Here is a 19,782-nt window from a genome sequence, read left to right as displayed (position 1 = left end):
ATACATTTTTATAAAATCAGTCCTGGAACTTTCTGAACAGACCTCGTACAGGTACTTATTTTGTACTTGGGGCAATGGAAAGTTAAGTGACTTTGCCAAGGGTCACAAAGAGCTGCATCAGGAATCAAACCCAGTTCCCCTGGTCTCAGGGTGGTTTACATGAGCTTCTGCAATGGTGTTACAACACATGAACTTCTGTAAAGGTATTACAATACAGAGTTAGCATTTTCTGAGATGGTTTTCAATATAGACACATATATACCATAATCAATCATCATACGTGTATATATACATATATATCACTAGTATCGTGTACTATGTTCATACTAAATCCTACTTATTTGCACACGATACCTGTATCTTGTTCTATGTTCATCTTAGATTTACATACATCCTGATAATTCTAGTTATCTGTACTTTGTTTACCATATCCTCAGCAATTTGTTTATCATGTCCTCAACAATATCCTCTACTGTGTTCACCCTATCATGTTCCTAATGGGGACTAGCCAGCTATCTCCTCCTATATCTGCTAAATAGTTCAATCAATAAATAATGCTTCACGTTATATGATGTATATGTATATAGAAACACGACAGCAGATAAAGGCCAAGTAGTCCATCCAGTCTGCCCATCCGAAGCATCCACTATTTCTTCTCCTCCTCTCCCTAAGAGATCCGACCTACCTGTCCCATGCTTTCTTGAATTCAGACACGGACTTTAATCTCCACCACCTACACCTATACCACCCTTTCAGTAAAAAATTATTTCTTAGATTACTCCTGAGCCTATCACCTCTTAACCTCATTCTATGCCCTCTTACTCTGCAGTTTCCTTTCAATTGAAAGAGACTCACCTCATGTATTTATGCCACATCGATATTTAAATATATAAAACTGCTGGAGAGAGTGCAGAGACGAGCAATGAAGCTAGTGAAAGGTATGGAGAACCTGGACTACGAGGAACGACTTAGGAGACTGGGGTTGTTCTCCCTTGAGAAGAGGAGACTGCGAGGGGATCTGATCGAGACTTTCAAAATACTGAAAGGATTCGACAAAATAGAGCAGGGGAAGCAGTTATTTACAATGTCCAATGTGGCACAGACAAGAGGACATAGACTGAAGCTGAGGGGGGACAGGTCCAGGACGAATATCAGGAAGTTCTGTTTCATGCAGCGAGTGGTGGACACCTGGAATGCTCTCCCAGAGGAAGTAATTGCAGAATCCACCGTTCTAGGATTTAAGGGTAAACTAGATGCACATCTCCCTTGAGAAGCATACAGTGATATGGGGACTAAAAGTATGCCAGGGTACACCTGGCGGGGCCTCCGCGTGTGTGGATCCCCGGACTTGATGGACTCGGGGTCTGATCTGGAGATGGCAATTCTTATGTTCTTATGTATATCTCCCCTCTCCTGCCTTTTCTCCATTATATAAATATGCAAACGTAGAAAATTCAGGGGTCCTTTTACTAAAGCGTGTTAGCAGTTTTAGTGCGCGCCAAATACTAAGGTGCCCATTATATTTGCATTGAGCATGCCTTAGTAAAAAGTAACCATGAAAAAATGACATCTGAACCTAAAACTGCCTATCCTTCTTATCATAAGATTTTCCCTCTCCCATTTTAATTGCATCAGTTACAACCATAAAGACTTTAACGGGAGGTAACCCACACAGAGTCATAGTACAACTCTGACTGGATGGACCACGCTGGTCTTTTTCTGCCATCATTTATTATGGGGCTCATTTTCAAAAAAGGAAAACATCCAAAAAGTGGAATAAAGGGGCAGAACATATTTCTCACCAAACCCTTCCAATTTGCTACTTTCAAAACCCATTTTGTAGACGGATTTCTATGCTATTCATCTGCAGTGCATCTAAATCTCAAGGGGACCTGTAGGAGGTGTGGGTTGGGCGGGACTGGGGTGGGCTTATGATTTGGATGTTTTTTGCAATAATCAAACATTTTAACAACATCCATGGCACAATGCCCTTCCATGTATCCTCATCAATATCAGAAGTTCTCATTTTAAAATAATTAGCCCCCCTCCCTTTTACAAAACCGTTGTGCAGTGTTTAGTGCCGGCCGTGGCGGTAACAGCTCCAACGCTCATAGAGTGTCGGAGCTGTTACCACCACTAAAAAACACGCTACAGTTTTGTAAAAAAAAAAAAGGGGGGTATAAGTCTGAACATCTTTCTTACTAATGAAGGGAATAATGGTGTATTATATTTCCAGCTCTACAGACAATTTTTTTTTTATAATGGAACCATATACATCTCTAAAACCAAATAGATATGTTTTGGATTACCAGGTTTTACTGTATACTGGGAATGGAAACTGGAAAATTTATTTATAAGCAATAAATTCATCCTAGACCATCTGTTACATCCATCCCCTTCTGTGCCCTGGTGTACAAACTGTACAATGTATCTGACCTTCACCAGCTTAATGAAAAAGACAGCCAAGGTCATGCCACCCAAAGACTGTCATTTTACACTACCAATTTAAAATGCATGTAGGACCCGGCTGTTTGGGGGGAGGGGAATAGTTGATAGATTTTCTTCCAAGGTCTATAAGAACCCAGGAACTTGGTATAGTTGTGGTGATCTGATGTGGGATTTCAGGAGGGTGAGGGGTGCGGGGGATAGTTCAACCCTCTAATGTTACAAAAAATGATAAGCGATTTTTGTTATTCTGTGTCACTGAAGTACTGTTCTTTGCATTTATGCTAGATGTTTTCTCCTTCTGGATTTGTTGCCTGTTATCAGGTACATTTGATTAGTTTACTAGGAATTTTTGTTTAATCTGCAGTGGTACAACAAGTACCAGGCTCCTAGCCTATTCCATGTAAGCAAAATCATTATCAGAGGCCAGGAATGCACGGAGTTAAGGGTACCAAATTCTAAGCTGTGGGAACATGCAGGTGAAGTTGGAGAATGAAACAATGTCTGTAGCAGGTAAACTGTTTTTGTACTAAGTGGTATATAACGTTTATAAATCAAATCAGTAAATAGAAAATGCACATACACTAGATGGGTAATCAGGGAACTTAAATCACTGCTCTTGGTATTAGCGATGGTGATTGCTGGATCCTCCTTGAGCACTGCGCTGATGTGGTAAAACAAAAACCAGCCCAAAATATTGGAGGCCATGAAAAACTGCTCAAATACAGTCTGGCAAGGGCTTCTCCGTCTTCTAATTTCTAACATGACATCTCATTGCCAAACTACAACTTATCTTATTTAGCACACAATTGGTTATTAGCATATGAATTCTGATGGAAACTCTCCTTGAGTGCCTCAAACAGTCCTGGGTTTTGGGGAAGATGAAATATGAAAATTAATTGCACTACAGAATTAATCTACAAAAATAATTCCAATGGATAATCCAAAAAATAAAAAAAGGCTTTATTGCAGCCCATGGGAACTGGATTTAGCCATGCTCATCACACAGACTTTGAGTGACAAAAAAATTTGAAGGAAAGACTGTTCAGGGTACCTCTGGATGGAACTGTTGCTCTGTGCGTGTGTGACAGTACTGACAAGCATCTCCATTCTCACACTTACTGGGATCACCCCATTCATCTCCATGTTTTACATTAGGGCATGGGGAAGACCTGTTACAGAATCAAAACACAGAACAGGTTACAGGTAGTAATGCCAACCATCTCACATTACGAATCAGAACAGGTGGAGGACAATTGTAAAAGCCATTACTTTATGCCCAGATTAGAGAATGACACGGTGACAAAATTCATCACTGTTCCCGTCCCCGCGGATAACCGCGGGAAATAATCCCATGTCATTTTCTAGTGTCTATTTCATCCTCTGTCCTTCTACACCAGCATTCTTCAAAGAAAAAGTTGGGGGGCAGTGGTTGTGGCCATTCATACTCTCATTCTTATGTGAGCCAAGGATAATGAAGCCATCGTGACATCACTGATGTGATTGTCTCTTAGGCACTGGTGGAATGAGGCATTATGACATCACAATATCTGCTCTGGATACCAGAGACTGTCATTCTGTAGTGTCTGTTTCAACCTCAGTCCTTCTACACCAGCATTCTTCAAAGCAAAGCTTGCAGGTCAGTGGTTGTGGCCATTCATACCATTCTTCCCTCTCTCCTTAAAGAATGACATGAAGATGGTTTCCCGCGGTTATCCACGGGGACAGGAACGGTGATGAATTTTGTCACCGTGTCATTCTCTAGCCCAGATACTGACATTTCCAAAACACTACACCCAATATGTGAATAAAGCTACATGTGTACAGCCCACTGGTGTAGTTTGCCTACCTCTCTTCATGGGGTGTGTGCTAAAGGCAAGAAGTCGTAATGATAGTGGTGGAAGCGGAACAAATTCACCATCAGCACCTACACTATTTGGGGAGGAGGTTAATTCCCTCCCCCCCCAAAAAAAAACCAAACCAACAAACAAACAAACCCTACACTTATAGTAAAGCCTATACATTAATGTGCATACTTAATAAAATGCATATGTATGAGCATAAATTTACACAGGAAATTTGTGTGTGGTCAAGATCAGGTGAAACAAGTGAAAAAAAAAGGGAAACCCCAAAAGTATGTACATGCTTTTGCTTAGAAAATTCACCACTGTCTGCACAGGGAAAAGTACACACATGCCTAGCTACAAAAATTACCCCCTAAACTGGATTGTTCACCCAGATGGCTTTTTGTCTTTCAGAAATCCAGAAGTACATAATCAAAACAAAAGAAATAATAATGTATTAATTTATAAATTGCCTTTTGACAAACAAGAGAACCATCTAGGCAATATACAACATAGCAAGCACAACTATAGTAAGCCAGTTACAGACTTTCAACAGCAATGCAAACAGCAAAAATATCCCAAAAGGTGAGCAATGTTTTATATAAATATATACACTTCTTAAAATACATGAAAAAGTAAACTCCCAACCCATTTCACCTTTAGAGGTTTTCCAGCAGACTCCTATATCGTTATCATTTAAATGGGCACTGTAAATTAAAGCATAATGAAATGGAGCCAGCTAGAGTTTCTCAGCCCCCCGCCTTTTCAAAAGGGAGGTACAGAAGTCCCAAGTCTCAAACAAGCAGCACTACCTGTACTTGTGTTTTCTTGGGCTCCTCCGCCTGTCTTTGCTATTGTGGTAGTATGGGCAAGCATATCCTTGACGGCACAGTCTGGGCGGTTTTTTACACTGATCTGTCTTGTAATTTCCTAAAACATATGTTGTATCTGTGAAGAATTGACAGGAGACATATTATTCAGTATGCAACTGTGTAGGAAACACCACCACTCTTGCTTCCAGGAACTGCAACTACAGCTTACAATTGAAGGGCTTATTTCTAAAACCTGCTAAGTCCATATATTAGTTGCATTGGATTCTTCAATTACTAATCCCAAACTAAAAGTCAAGTTTGGCAATCTACCCAGCCTGCCAAAGAGAAATGACACAATGGACCACTAACCTTGCCACCTAGGTTCCTCACTGAGGATTTTCTCTATCATGGCATGGCTAGCAGCAACTGCAGACTGTCCCTCTATACAGCCATCTGCACCTGTCTGGCCATTCTGCAGTGCCTCCATGGCCTGGAGTTCCCTTTTAGAAAGAGAACAAGGAAATGGTAAAATACAGATCACGATCTACCACAAGTATATATGGATGATCAGTACTTCTCTTTGTGTCTGTCTTCATTACTGCCCATCAGACTTTTGTATATATTTGCTAAAAAGGTCAGCTCAAGGGACTGTGGCACCCTGAGCCAACTTTTGCTTTGGTACCCCTTTTCCCTGAATCGTTGCTTATCACCTCCCTGCTTCAGTCCAGAGGAAAGCTACTAAAATGGTCAGTAGTCTCTGTCATAAGGCATATGGGGACAGACTTGAAGATCTCAATATGTATACTTTGGAGGAAAGGCAGGAAAGGGAATTCTTTTAATAAATACTTTTTTACAGAAAGGGTGGTAGATGCTTGGAATAGTCTCCCGGTAGAGGAGCTGGAGACAAAGATTGTGTCTGAATTCAAGAAAGTGTAGGATCTCTTAGAGAATGGACAATATAGTGGATGCTGTGGATAGGCAGACAGGATGGGCCATCATATTTCACTGTTTCCCTCACATGAGTTCCCTACTAATCAGTCAGCCCACCTCTATATCCTTGACTTACCCCAGGAGTGACAGGGGCAGGATCAATTCCCATTCATTATTGTGCGTGCCAAATGCTAAGGCGCCCATTATATTTGCATTTAGCGTGCCTTAGTAAAAGGTAACCATGAAAAAATGACATCTGAACCTAAAACTGCCTATCCTTCTTATCATAAGATTTTCCCTCTCCCATTTTAATTAAACTTTAAAAAGGGTAAATACGATTGCATGAGAGCCATGGTAACAAAACGACTCGAGAAGATGGTGGACAAACTTGAAACAGTAGATCAGGCATGGTGCCTATTGAAAAATACTATTGCAGAAGCACAAGATCTCTACATTCCGAGGATTTCTAAAGATCGGAGAACTAAAGGCAAAGGAGAACCGTCATGGCTTACCATACAGGTGAAGGAAGCCATAAAAGAAAAGAAGGACTCTTTCAAAATATGGAAATGCACGAGGACAACCGAAGCCTGGAACAAACATAAAGATGAGCAGAAGAAATGTCACAAAGCGGTGAGGGATGCAAAACAGGACTATGAGGTAAAAATAGCCCGGGAGGCCAAAAACTTCAAGCCCTTTTTTAGATACGTGAAGGGGAAAAAACCTGCAAAAGAGGCAGTGGGACCCCTGGACGACAAGGGAATAAAAGGGTACATCAAGGAAGATAAACAAATCGCAGACAAACTAAATTCCTTCTTTGCCTCCGTCTTTACGAAGGAGGACACCTCAACAATACCTGAAGCGGAGAAACTGTTTACAGGAGAAATAGAGGACAGCCTCACCACAGTTGAAGTGAACTTGGATCAGATATACTACCAGATCGACAAACTTAAAAGTGACAAATCCCCTGGACCGGATGAAATTCACCCGAGAGTCTTGAAGGAATTGAAGGTTGAAATCGGAGAGTTATTTCAAAAACTTGCAAACCTGTCAATCAGAACTGGACAGATACCAGACAACTGGAAGAAAGCAAACGTCACACCAATTTTCAAAAAAGGATCGAGAGGAGAACCGGGCAACTATAGACCTGTGAGTCTTACGTCTGTCCCCGGCAAGATGATTAAATCACTGATCAAGGATAGCATAGTTCAGCACTTGGACACACACGACTTGATGAAACCCAGTCAACATGGATTCAGGAAAGGGAAATCGTGTTTGACGAATTTACTCCAATTCTTTGAGACCGTGAACGAGCAAATTGATAGTGGAAAGCCGGTGGACATAATATACTTGGATTTCCAGAAAGCGTTCGACAAAGTTCCACACGAAAGACTTCTCAGGAAACTACAAAGCCATGGCATAGAGGGAGATATACAAAGATGGATAGGCAAATGGCTGGAAAACCGAAAGCAGAGAGTGGGCATAAATGGGAAGTTCTCTGACTGGGAGAAAGTGACTAGTGGTGTACCCCAGGGCTCGGTACTTGGGCCGATCCTTTTTAATATTTATATCAATGACTTGGAAAACGGAACATCCAGTGAGATCATCAAGTTTGCAGACGACACAAAACTCTGCCGGGCAATCAGATCGCAGGAGGATAGTGAGGAACTCCAGAGCGATTTGTGTCGGTTAGAAAAATGGGCGGAGAAATGGCAAATGAGGTTCAACGTGGAGAAATGCAAGGTAATGCATTTAGGCAGTAAGAATAAGGAATACGAGTACAAAATGACAGGTGCAACTCTGGGAAAAAGTGAACAAGAAAGAGACCTGGGTGTACTGATAGATAGGACCCTGAAGCCGTCGGCACAATGCGCGGCAGCGGCAAAGAAGGCAAATAGAATGTTGGGCATGATAAAGAAAGGAATCTCGAGTAGATCGGAGAAAGTAATAATGCCGCTTTATAGGGCAATGGTCAGACCTCACTTGGAATACTGCGTCCAACATTGGTCTCCCTACCTAAAGAAGGATATAAAACTGCTGGAGAGGGTGCAGAGACGAGCAACTAAACTAGTGAAGGGTATGGAGAAACTGGTATATGAGGATCGACTTAAAACACTGGGATTGTTCTCCCTTGAGAAAAGGAGACTGCGGGGGGATATGATCGAGACCTTCAAAATACTGAAAGGAATCGACAAAATAGAGCAGAGAAGATTATTTACATTGTCCAATTTGACACGGACAAGAGGACATGAAATGAAGCTAAGGGGGGACAAGTTCAGGACTAATGTCAGGAAGTTCTGCTTCACACAGAGAGTGGTGGACATCTGGAATACTCTCCCAGGGGAGATTATTGCGGAATCGACAGTCCCAGGCTTCAAAAGCAAACTAGATGCATATCTCCTTGAGAAAGGCATATAAAGATATGGTGGCTATAAATAAACCAGGTGTATACCTGGCGGGGCCTCCACGTGTGCGGATCGCCGGACTTGATGGACCGAAGGTCTGATCCGGAGATGGCGCTTCTTATGTTCTTAATTGCATCAGTTACAAACGTAAAGACTTTAACGGGAGGTAACCCACACAGAGTCATAGTACAACTCTGACTGGATGGACCACGCTGGTCTTTTACTGCCATCATTTATTATGGGGCTCATTTTCAAAAAAGGAAAACATCCAAAAAGTGGAATAAAGGGGCAGAACATATTTCTCACCAAACCCTTCCAATTTGCTACTTTCAAAACCCATTTTGTAGACGGATTTCTATGCTATTCATCTGCAGTGCATCTAAATCTCAAGGGGACCTGTAGGAGGTATGGGTTGGGCGGGACTGGGGTGGGCTTATGATTTGGATGTTTTTTGCAATAATCAAACATTTTAACAACATCCATGGCACAATGAAACTGATAGTGAATTGATATTCTCTTAAGTGCCTAGTGGCTACTTTCTTCAAAAACGGCACAGCTAATGGATTCAAGCTGCCATGTTAAAAAAAAAAAGCTCTTACATGGGAGCCCTAACCCCCCCAACAGTAGTACCACAAGATTGTTACTAGGGACCAGCGGCACCATTTTGAAGAAATCTCTAGAACATCAATATACCTAGTGGGAAACTAAATAAGTCAGATTACTAATATGCAAAATATAAAATTAACAGATTTAAATTCTAAAAATCAATAAATTCAAATCACCAAATTTAAAAATAAATTTTTCTACCTTTATTTTCTGGCAATATCATTTTTTGATCATGTTGGTCTGTCTCTAGTTTCTGCTGTCCTCTGTCTTCTCTTATTGCTCCTTCCAGTGTCTCCAGTCCATCTGATACTTCTTCTCTCCCTGTAGGGCTATTTCCTCATATCTTCCTCACTTCCTCTCCTATATTTATCTCGGACATTGATCCTTACCCCTCAGCTTGCTTCCATTTAATTTTCTCTTTCTCTCTCTATCCACTAAGATGTCACTCTGCCTCCTTACCATCTACTCTTCAATCTCCCCCTTTTTTTTTTTTTTCCTTACTGCATCTACCTGCACTAGCCACCATTCTCCATCTCTCTCTTTTTCCTCAGCCTTTCAGTAACTGCCTCCTCTCCTGTGACCAGCATCTTTGTTCAAAATCTCATCCTCAATTCTCTTCCATTAAGGGAAGAAGTCATCAACGTGGGCTACTATTAAGACAGGTTATTTTACAAGTCATGCTATTTTAGTACATGGTACCATTTTACGCAATGAGACCCTGTGGTAAAATAGCACAACTTGTGGTAAAATCATGGTTGAACTGTGTGATTTCTCATTTGCCTTCCCATGTTCTGCCCCTTGGTGTGAAGAGCGCAGCCATGGTCTACTCAGTTACTCAGTTTTTAATAACAAAAGCAAACAGTAGCTTACACTGATAAACTTCCCCTTTAGCATCTTCCTTTCATTTGTTTTCTTTCCCCATCCCCCAATGCACCCATGCCTAACATTCCTGTCTCTCTCTTGCTATTCTTTCCCTGTGTCCAACATTTGCCCTCTTCTTTTTCTTCTCCTGTGCCCAGGATCTGCCCTCTTTTTTTCTCTCCTCCTGTGTCCAGCATCTTCTCTATCTCTCAATTCCCACCTACTATATCTAGCACCTGCACTCTTTCCCTGTCCCTCCCAATGCCCAGCATATCCTGCCCATTTTCCTATACCGTGTCTAATATTTTCCCTCCGTTTCTATGTCCAACCATTTCTCCTCTATATCCTTACATCCCTGTGACTCTATATGCCCCCCTGTGTCCAACATCCCCCAGTCTCCATATGCTCCCTGCATTCATCTCCCCTCCATCTATGTACCCAATCTCCTTTGCCCCTCTGTTCAATATCTCTCTATGCCCCTCATGTCCAGCATCAACCCTTCATCTTCATATGCTCCCCACCATGCCCCTATCTTCCTTTAAGCTCTGTATGTCTAAAATTTCTTCTCCAACTCCCACCTCCCATGTGTCCACTGTCTGCACATTCTCTCCCCTGATCTCTCCCACACCCATTATCTGCATTCTTTTCCCATCTCTCCCCATGTCCAGCTTTTCCACGTTTCCCTTTCTGTGTCCAGCATCTTTTCTCCATCTCCCTATGTCCTTAGCAAGTCTAACATCTCCATTGATCTCACCCCCTTTGATCCAGCATTTGCCTTCCATGAATCTTTGATTCCCCTCCCCCATACCCAACACTTCTCTTCAGTTTCCCTAAGTTCCTTTCATGTCCAGTACCTTCCTTCCCATTCCCGGGTTGGGTAAATCTTCCCTCCCTCAAGCCCTCCCTCTCAAAATATGATCCCCCTATGTACCTCATAACTCATATTTTGCATGTGTTCCCTTGCCAGCACCGGCGGCAGCAGCAGTATTTCACAGGACACTGACTGCCTGTGCCAGCATCTACCTTCTGCTGCACCCCTGTGGAAACAGAAAACTACATCAAAGGGGGCAGGAGTACAGTACTCCCTGAAATTTGTGGGGGTTCCGTTCTAGGAACCCCCGCAAATTTCAAAATACCGCAAATGTGGTTTTTCACCTGTTAAAAGGCAGGGGAGGCAGGAGAGGGCAGCTGGAGCACCAGTGGGTGAAGAAAATCACTCGCAGTCTGCTCCGACCGCCTCTTCCTGTAGTAAAGTCGGGCTACACCAATCAGGAGCTGTTCTGACATGCAGCTCCTGATTGGTGTAGCCCAACTTTACTACAGGAAGAGGCGGTCGGAGCAGACCGCAAATGAGTGAGTCTGCGATTTGCAAACCGCAAATTCATGGGGGAACACTGTACAGCAGAAGGAAGACTCCGGTGCTGGCACAGGCAGCCTCCTGTGAAATGCTGCCGTGGCTGGAAAAAAGAAACATGCATTGAGAGGTACACTGAGGGAGCAGACGGATCATTTGGGGGAGGGGGCGGGGAGGGAGGGCTAAGTGAGCGAGAGTGGGAGGCTGCTGGACCTGGGGACAAAGAGAGACAATATGCTGAAGGAGCAGGGAGTTGGCTACTGCAAGGGACCAGGTGAAGCAGGCTTTCAGCACTCTTCAGGATTGGTGCCCTGAGCCAGTGCGCACCTGGTCCATGGCTTGAACCAGCTCTGTAATTTGTAATAATGTAAAAACATGTGTTACTTATTCTCTAATATAAAAGCAACATATTCATCAAATCACTTCTGAAATATGAATAATCTTGATTGAAATACATTACAAAAACTTCTGACAGCTAAACACACAGCTCAGCATATGGAAATAAATTCAGAAATACCTTTTATAATTTCCATTGCTGTACAATAACATTCTTAAGTTTAGAACTACACTGATACAGGTAAAAAGTTATTTGATTTGTGCAAGAAACTACAAATTATACGAGTGTACCAAGTGGCACAGGCATAGCTACAGCCACTGAACTACGATGTTAATAAGAAATAATCATATTTATTTATGATACTTTATGCAGAATAGATTTAATTTTATCATCTACCTGCCTTTTGCCCACAATAGCTATCCCAATTAGGAAAGCATTTTCTCTGCCACGTATGCCACAGGATACACATGGATTTTCTTCAGGGCGTGATACTTTTTTAGCAACCTGGAAGCTGTAAATATTATACCAAGATGTGACCTTGTTGTATAATAACAAAGGTCCCTTTTGTCCAAATGTTTCTGTATATATTTTGAAGGAGAGAAATCCATCCCGTTGAACAAAGCACACAACAGGAAGGGGCAAGTGAGATGACTATTCAGTTGTCTGTATATAGTTTCCCATTAGCATAATAAATATCATCACAAGCTACAATGGATCACATTTTCTACAGGAGATACAACTAAGAAAACTCTGCAAACCATCAACCAATAGAAGGGAAAAAGGTATTTCTTCGGTGATGGATTGTATGTAAATCATCTTATTAAAGAAACACATTTCCAATTACTTTAAGAATTCAGGTGTCTCTTATGTTACAAAGGTTTAATTATATTATTTTAGCAGAAAAACTTTGTAGTATCTTGACGGCAATAATCTTCTATTGCTAATTTTATGTTGTGGGATGATGTAATGAGAAACTGAAATTAAAAGGAAACATGATTGAACAGGTCTCGGCTATGAATGGCATGACTTGGTGCTTACCTGATGTCATAGACTGGGGTGCGCAGGTCATGTGGACCATGAGCAAAGGCACAGTGGAGGCCATTTTTCGTGCAATTGCCCTTGGAATCAGTCTCATGAATGCATATTCCAGTTTTATAATAGCGCAGGTGGTATCTTCTCTCCGTGTCACCCGTGGTTCTATGCAGAAAGGGGCATCTGAACAGCAGGAAAACCACCAGGTTTCAGGCACATGAGTCAAGCAGCTTCTCCTTTCCCACCACAAACATCTTCACATACCCACACCAGACAGCAAAGGTTTGTCTTTGCAGCACGGACCAAGATGGTAGATCACTGTTGTACTACATAGCAGGTGAATGAGCTGGAGTGTGGAAAACTTGGAAGAATTAACATCTCTAGTTGCATGCTGAGTGCTGAAGCATATTCTTAGATCTTTTTCAAATGCATCTAAGGTACTCTATGTGCGCAATGGTGTTAAAAACTGTACTTCAACTTCTACCAGATATGTCAATTTTCAAAGTGATTTCCATGGGTAAAAGCATTTTACCTGAACAAAATTGGTGATCTGAAAATTGCCCATCTTCTGTAAAAGGTACAATGCAGGTGTAGTTCCACAAAGGAAACACTTTTATCTACATTTAGGCGAGATGCTCCCAGGGAGGAGAACTGCAACAATGCACATACTTCGAAAATACAGGCAGTTCCCAGTTTAAGAATGCCTGACCTACTTCTGACTCTTACTTATGAACCGGGGTCCCACTTCTGTGCCAATACGACTCTCATCCTCCTTCTCAATTGCCTCCCTCCCATGGGTGTTGCCTTCTCTGGCAGGCTCCCTCCTCCCTGCTGTGTTTCTCTTCTCAAAGCTGCAGCCGCAGGTCCTGCACGCAGCCCGCAGCTGACCCGGAAGTCTTCCCCTCTTGCTGGGAAGGCTTCTGGGTCAGCTGCAGGCAGGACCCACAGCTATGGCTTTGGAAAGAAAAGTATGGCAGTGTGGTGAGAACCGGCCAGAGGTGGAAACACCCACAGGAGGGAGGCAAGTGAGAAGGAGGACGAAGAGCGCGTTGGGACATGGAAGGAAGAGGGGCACATTGGGACAGGAAGGGAAGACTTCTGAATCAGCTGCGGGCCACATGTAGGAACCGCAGCCGCAGCTTTGAGAAGAGAAGCACAGCAGGGAGGAGGGAGCCAGCCACAGGAGGTAACATCCACATGAGGAAGGCAAGTGAGAAGGAGGACGAGGGGTGCGTTGGGACATGGAAGGGAGGAAGTGGGGCACATTGGGATACAGAAGGAAAGGAGGAAACTTCAGACAAAGGATGGAAGGAGAGAGGGGGCATGAACTTGGGACACAGGATGGAAGAATGGAGAGAATGAGGGAAATAGATGTTGAATTGGGAAGGGAATAGAAAAGGAGAATTGTTGGGCATGGGAATCTGAGTGAGAGGGAAAGAGATGGTGCATAAGGGGAAATGAGCAAAGAGAATTGTTGGGCATAGGGAGAGAGAGAGAAATATTGGACATGGTTGTGGGAGAGGTAAAGATGCATGGGGAAGAGAGATGAGAGGGAGAAATGTTGGATGTGGTGGTGAAGAGGGAACAGTAGGACGTATGAAGAATGAAAAGTGTAAACCTCTTATCTTTTCTTTCTATTTAAACTACAGTACTTGATTTTGAGGACTGTTTCTTTAATGTTTAATGTTTTTACAGACTGTATACTGTACAGGATCTGAGTTACATACAAATTCAACTTAAGAATGGTTTAAAAAACGGAACCCATTCTTAACCCGAGGACTGCCTGTACAAAGTATATGAGTTGTTTAGGTTGCAAAAAAAGGAAGTGTGGTTGCAGGCAGGTACTTCTTAGGCCAGAGGTTCTCAGACACTGGCATTTTCAAATGATCTGTGATAAATATTCATGAGACAGATTTGCAAGCAGTGAAAGCAGTGACTGGAAATGTATCTCATGCACATTTATTGTGGATATCCTGAAAAGCCAAATGGCTGGGGTTCCCCCGCAAAGATTTAGGGATTGTTATCTTAGGCAACTTTCACAGCAAACATACACATATTGTATATTTTTATCTGAAAAATAGTGCAAAGACCACAGGTGATAAGAACCTGCAAATTATGCAGCTATGAGGGCAGTTTGACAATTGGCCCCTTTTATGTTCTGAAAACACTGTCTGGAACACATCTGAAAATGTAGGTAACAGAACAGACACTACTTACTCATCTCCTTCAGGACAGAGTCCTGTGGTCTCATCATACTTGGTACAGTAGATGTCAGGGCTATAGTTAAAAGTACCATCACGGCGGCGAACAGATCTCCGGCGACGCTGGTTAACAAAGTGCCAATGGAAACAAGTATAGGGTCGATGCTGGGAGCATTTGTGCAGTACAAAAAGGGGACACTGCTCTGTGCGGAATTCCTTCAGGTACCTGGAGAAAAAAATGAAAGGTAAATTATAGCGTATAGTCCCTAACGAAATAAATCAAAAAATGATACAAGCTCATTTCCGTTCCATGCACTCTGCCCATTGACCCTGATGCAGTTACAGAGAGTCATGAAGCCAAGGAGAGATGTGGAGGATTTCAGCTCTTGTTCTAGTTAAGAGGGTGTCCCCTGTTAGCTTAGCCCTGATGCATTCTCTTGCACATGTCCTAAGTACAACTCTGAGCAATCCCTGCTGCTGCTACTGAAATTGTACTCGTATTACAAGAAAAACTCAAAAGGAACTGAATTGAGCAAAAAACTTTGCTTTTTTAAATTCTGAATCAATATTCTTTTAAGTGCCTCCTTGCACAAATTTACAGAAATTGCAACTACTATTTTCAGGAACGGATTAGTGAAAATCACTAGAAGATCATGTTCCGCTCTCTTGCCCCTCCTAACAACCAGCAACCCAACGCTTCTTCCCCTTTCCCTCCTCTTACTTCTCTCCCTAGCTTCCAATGAACCCCTTGGCTCCTACATCTCTTGCTCCCTCCAGTCCCACACAATTGCTTTTCTGGTGTTTTATACTGTCTGCTCCATGAAGGCTGATGTACGCCACAACATTCTTGAAACTATAGCTATGTTGTGGCCTTGAAAAGGTTGGAAAACACTGCTCTACTACAAATTGTGTAATACCTTCCAAATCAAAGATGATGGTAAAATCATATCAAAAGTACAAACAGTCCCATCCAAGGTCACCCATTCTGCAAGCATCTTGTGGGAGAGTGTCTTATAAAGCAGAAAATGCTTTGGGTGGGGTCCTACAAGATGCTCCAGGACATGATCTTCCTTTCACAGCTCAAAGTGCCTCCAACACCAAGTTAACAAGATGGGAGAACTCTTCCCATTGCAACAGATGAATGGCAGGTGAATCCTACCCTCCCCCAAGGGAAGGGTTCCATCTCAGAATCAAAGCCCGAAATTGGAAACATAGGGAGATTAAGGATCCAAATGGGCCTCTATATTCCTCAGAATATGCTCTGGCCAAAAAGGAGTCACTTTATCTGCCTTCATTTACTATGTTACTGTCAGGGCCCTATTTACCCTATGGTGCTTGGCCCCCAGGGAGGTGCCTGTATGCCCTCCCTTTCATGGGGAGCCCATAGGTGACATCTGAAGGAGGCATACAGTTAGGTACAGTAAGTTTTTGAGGGTTCACCATACAATGTAAGGGGATTATAGTGAGGTGTGTACCTGGGACCTTGTATGTGAAGTTCAGTGCTGTGTCCCCTAGGGTGCTCCACTGCTCTGTCTGTGTGACCAGTCTGATAAGAATGCTGGCCCCTTCTACATCTCCATGATTGTTTTTTGTGCGTTTTCATTTGTTTGGGTTGTTTTTGGTTTTGTTTTGTTTTTTTTGGGGGGGGGTTAAATAGTTCAAAAAGTTAGATTCACTGGCCCTAATTTTATAAATTCTATCTAATCTAATATCTGCACCAATTCTATAAAAAACTTAGGTGCCCATTATAAAATCACACTTAATGTAGCCTAAGCATGCTTAGGCAGGGCTCAGCGTCCTAACATTTAGGCATCCCCAATTTATACCAGGATTTTCTTCACCTGAAGTAAGGCACCAAAATTGAAGACTAACGACACCTAACTCAAAAACATGCCCATGATCCACCTCTAACCATGCCCACTTTTAGTGTAAGCGTTTTGGGTTAGGCGCCTACTTTTTAAAGAATCGAGTTGAGTTAGGTGCCTAACTTTCAATTAAGTCCAACTAAAGCTGATTGTGAGGTGTTGAGTGCCAATATTGGCACTGATTAAGCTATTGATCAGTTAAAGGCAACGATATTGACGCCTAACTTTAGGTGGAGCTTACACATCCAGGAAATGGCTATTTTCAAAACTAAAACATAAAAGCTTTCCTGGTTTTAAAAATGGTCATTTTCTCTACTGGATTTTTAGATGTTTATTCAAAAACATCCAAAAATCGGATTTAGACATCATATTGAAAATGCCCCCCCACATTACTTAACCACTACAGACCTAGTGTATTCCACTGAAGTTTAAGCATTGAATTTTCATGCAAATGATTTTACAGATCAGTAGTTAAGGTAGAGGATATACAACAGTGAATAAAAAAGAAGAGAAACAAACTGGTTACAAAAAGAAAAACATATTTTCTTCTAAGGTTCATGAACATTAGCCTAACTATTAAAGTTTGGGAATACAATTGACAAATAATGAAATTTAAATTAACCTATCTGCTGAAGCTGGTATTTGGTAAATGATTAATTACACTTTAAACCAGATAAAACCCCTACAGAAAACTAAATAATTATCATATAAATTAGAGGTAATTAGATCAGTAAATCACTCACACAATGTGTGTTTAGCATCTGAATAACCTTCCATCAGTGGCTTTCTTAATGATGTGCGGAACAGGGGTACAGGGCCGAGACAACTTCTTCCAGGAGCCTGTTTTATAATGAATGTGACCCAGGTCTGGCTGTTGATAAAATGTATGTATCTTCGACCCAAGATCAAGTTTCAAGTTTATTAAGATTTGTTATCTACGCAATATCATATACTTCAATGCGTATAACAATTTAAAAAAATAAAAATAAAAAAAAGGGGGAGGACAAAACAAGACATTGTAAACAAATTACAGTATTTATGTTCTAATACAAACTGGTACAAAAGGCAAGGGGGATGAACTACAATCTTTAAGGAAAGAAAAAGAAGCATTTAGGGAAGAACACATATGGTGGGAGCACATAACCAGAATATAAAGTAAAATAAAGAATAATTTGGTGACCTACTCATAAGACTTATTAAAGACTAAAGATTTAGTACTTGATAAGTTATGCTTTCTATATTTCGAAAGCGTCCTTGTACAGAAAGCTTTTTAAGGAGCGCTTGAATTTTTCTAAAGAAGGTTCATTACGTAAATATAGTGGTAAATTGTTCCAAAGCTGGGGTGCTATGACTGAGAAAATAGTGGATCTCCTGGTCCCTATTATTTTTAGAGAAGGAATCTAATATAATAAAACGGTAAGCCGCGCATGCGCACTTCCTATGCGTGCGTCCGTTTTCCGTGAGCTGTAGCACACATAGGAAGTGCGCATGCGCGGCTTACAGTCTGGCCTCACGCGAGGCAAGACAAGTGGCATGCGCACCCTTCCCTGCTCTCCACCGCTGCCGGCCGCTAGCACCCCCTGCCCTCTCCGTCGCCTCCCGGCTCCAGCAGCGTAGGCAGCACTCTAAACACGCTGCTTCACGCCCTTCTCTGCCGATTTCCTCTGCCGCGTCTCTGATGACATCATCAGAGACAGACGCGGCAGAGGAAATCGCCAGTAGAAGGCCGCGAAGCAGCGTGTTTAAAGTGCTGCCTATGCGGCTGGAGTCCCGAGGTTTGTCGGCAGTGGGAGGGACAGGAGCAGGCCGGATCAATCTGGTATGCAAAAAGAACTTAAACTGGTAGAATTCAGAATTCCTTCTTTTAAAAATTTATTCCGTTAAAATATTAAACATTTATGGGTTCTAAGGTAATGTATTCATTCCTTTCAAATACAACTATCCACTAAACATTTTATTCTACTGTGCATGCCACATTCTCATTCATATAGCACCTGCATTTTGGGGTTAACAATAAATAACTGTTTACACCTTAAAGTTCTCAAATGTGCTTTTATCCAGCTTTAGTTTTCATTTCCTCCAATCTGTCTCAGATGTATTAGATAGGTTTAGTATCCACAATCTTTTTCTTCAGAATTCAAAGGGAAAGGGGGAGCAGGGAAGAGGTACTATTGAACTGGGGGAGCAAGGAAGAGGGACAGGGAGAGCAAGGAAGAGGGATCGGGGAGCAGGGAAGAGGTGCTATTGGACCGGGGGAGCAAGGAAGAGGTGCTATTGAACTGGGGGAGCAAGGAAGAGGGACAGGGGGAGCAGGGAAGAGGTGCTATTATTCCGGGGGAGCAAGGAAGAGGGACAGGGAGCAGGGAACAGGTGTTATTGACCGAGGGAGCAAGGAAGAGGGACAGGGGGAGCAGGGAAGAGGTGCTATTGGACTGGGGGAGCAAGGAAGAGGGACAGGGGGAGCAGGGAAGAGGTCCTACTGGGCCGGGAGAGCAAGGAAGAGGGACAGGGAGCAGGGAAGGAGGCTTTACTAGCACCCGTTAATGTAACGGGCTTAAACACTAGTAGTTAATAAATGTTGTTGTGTTGATCTGAGTGTCCTAGATGAAGAATATGGTATCTAAAGACGATCCAAAAATATCGGCGCATGCGATTGTTGAATTTTAAATGTTAACAGTATGATTTTAAAAGTTATTCTATGTGAGATTGGTAGCCAATGTGCAGATTGTAAAAGTGGTGTAACGTGGTCAAATTTATTTGAATTTGTAATAATTTTTATTGCTGTATTTTGTATTATCTGTAGCCTTCTTATTTCTTTATTGGTTATGCCATGGTATAAAGTATGGCAATAATCTAGCCTAGAGATGATTAATGAGTGGATTAAAATGTTGAGAGCTTCAGGTTTTAGAACTTTTGATAATGATATGATGAGACGTAGCTTATAAAAACAATTTTTAACTACTGAACTAATTTGGTTATGATAAGAGAGTTCCTGATCTAGTGTTACTCCCAATATTTTTGTTGTAGTTACTATTGAAGAGGGATGTTCTTTTGGAGTATCTGTAATGAAAATTTAAGATCTTTTTCCCATGG

The 19,782-nt window shown here is 42.1% G+C and overlaps 1 protein-coding gene across 2 annotated transcripts in view; it reads right to left on the bottom strand.

Annotated features, from left to right (window-relative positions):
- Positions 1–19,782, bottom strand: part of UNK (unk zinc finger) — a 125,159-nt gene that overhangs the window by 71,815 nt on the left and 33,562 nt on the right. The window contains exons 2-6 of one of the 2 annotated variants that reach the window (XM_033960639.1): positions 14,841–15,050; positions 12,630–12,806; positions 5,471–5,601; positions 5,102–5,237; positions 3,500–3,617 (exon numbers count right to left, since the gene is read on the bottom strand). In XM_033960639.1, coding sequence (XP_033816530.1) covers positions 3,500–3,617; positions 5,102–5,237; positions 5,471–5,601; positions 12,630–12,806; positions 14,841–15,050 — 772 coding nt within the window. The remainder of the gene's footprint in view (positions 1–3,499; positions 3,618–5,101; positions 5,238–5,470; positions 5,602–12,629; positions 12,807–14,840; positions 15,051–19,782) is intronic. The other variant, XM_033960640.1, reaches the window with a different exon arrangement.

Source organism: Geotrypetes seraphini, chromosome 10 (assembly GCF_902459505.1).
Source record: "Geotrypetes seraphini chromosome 10, aGeoSer1.1, whole genome shotgun sequence".
Taxonomy (NCBI): domain Eukaryota; kingdom Metazoa; phylum Chordata; class Amphibia; order Gymnophiona; family Dermophiidae; genus Geotrypetes; species Geotrypetes seraphini.
This window is presented reverse-complemented; position numbering and strand designations above follow the sequence as displayed.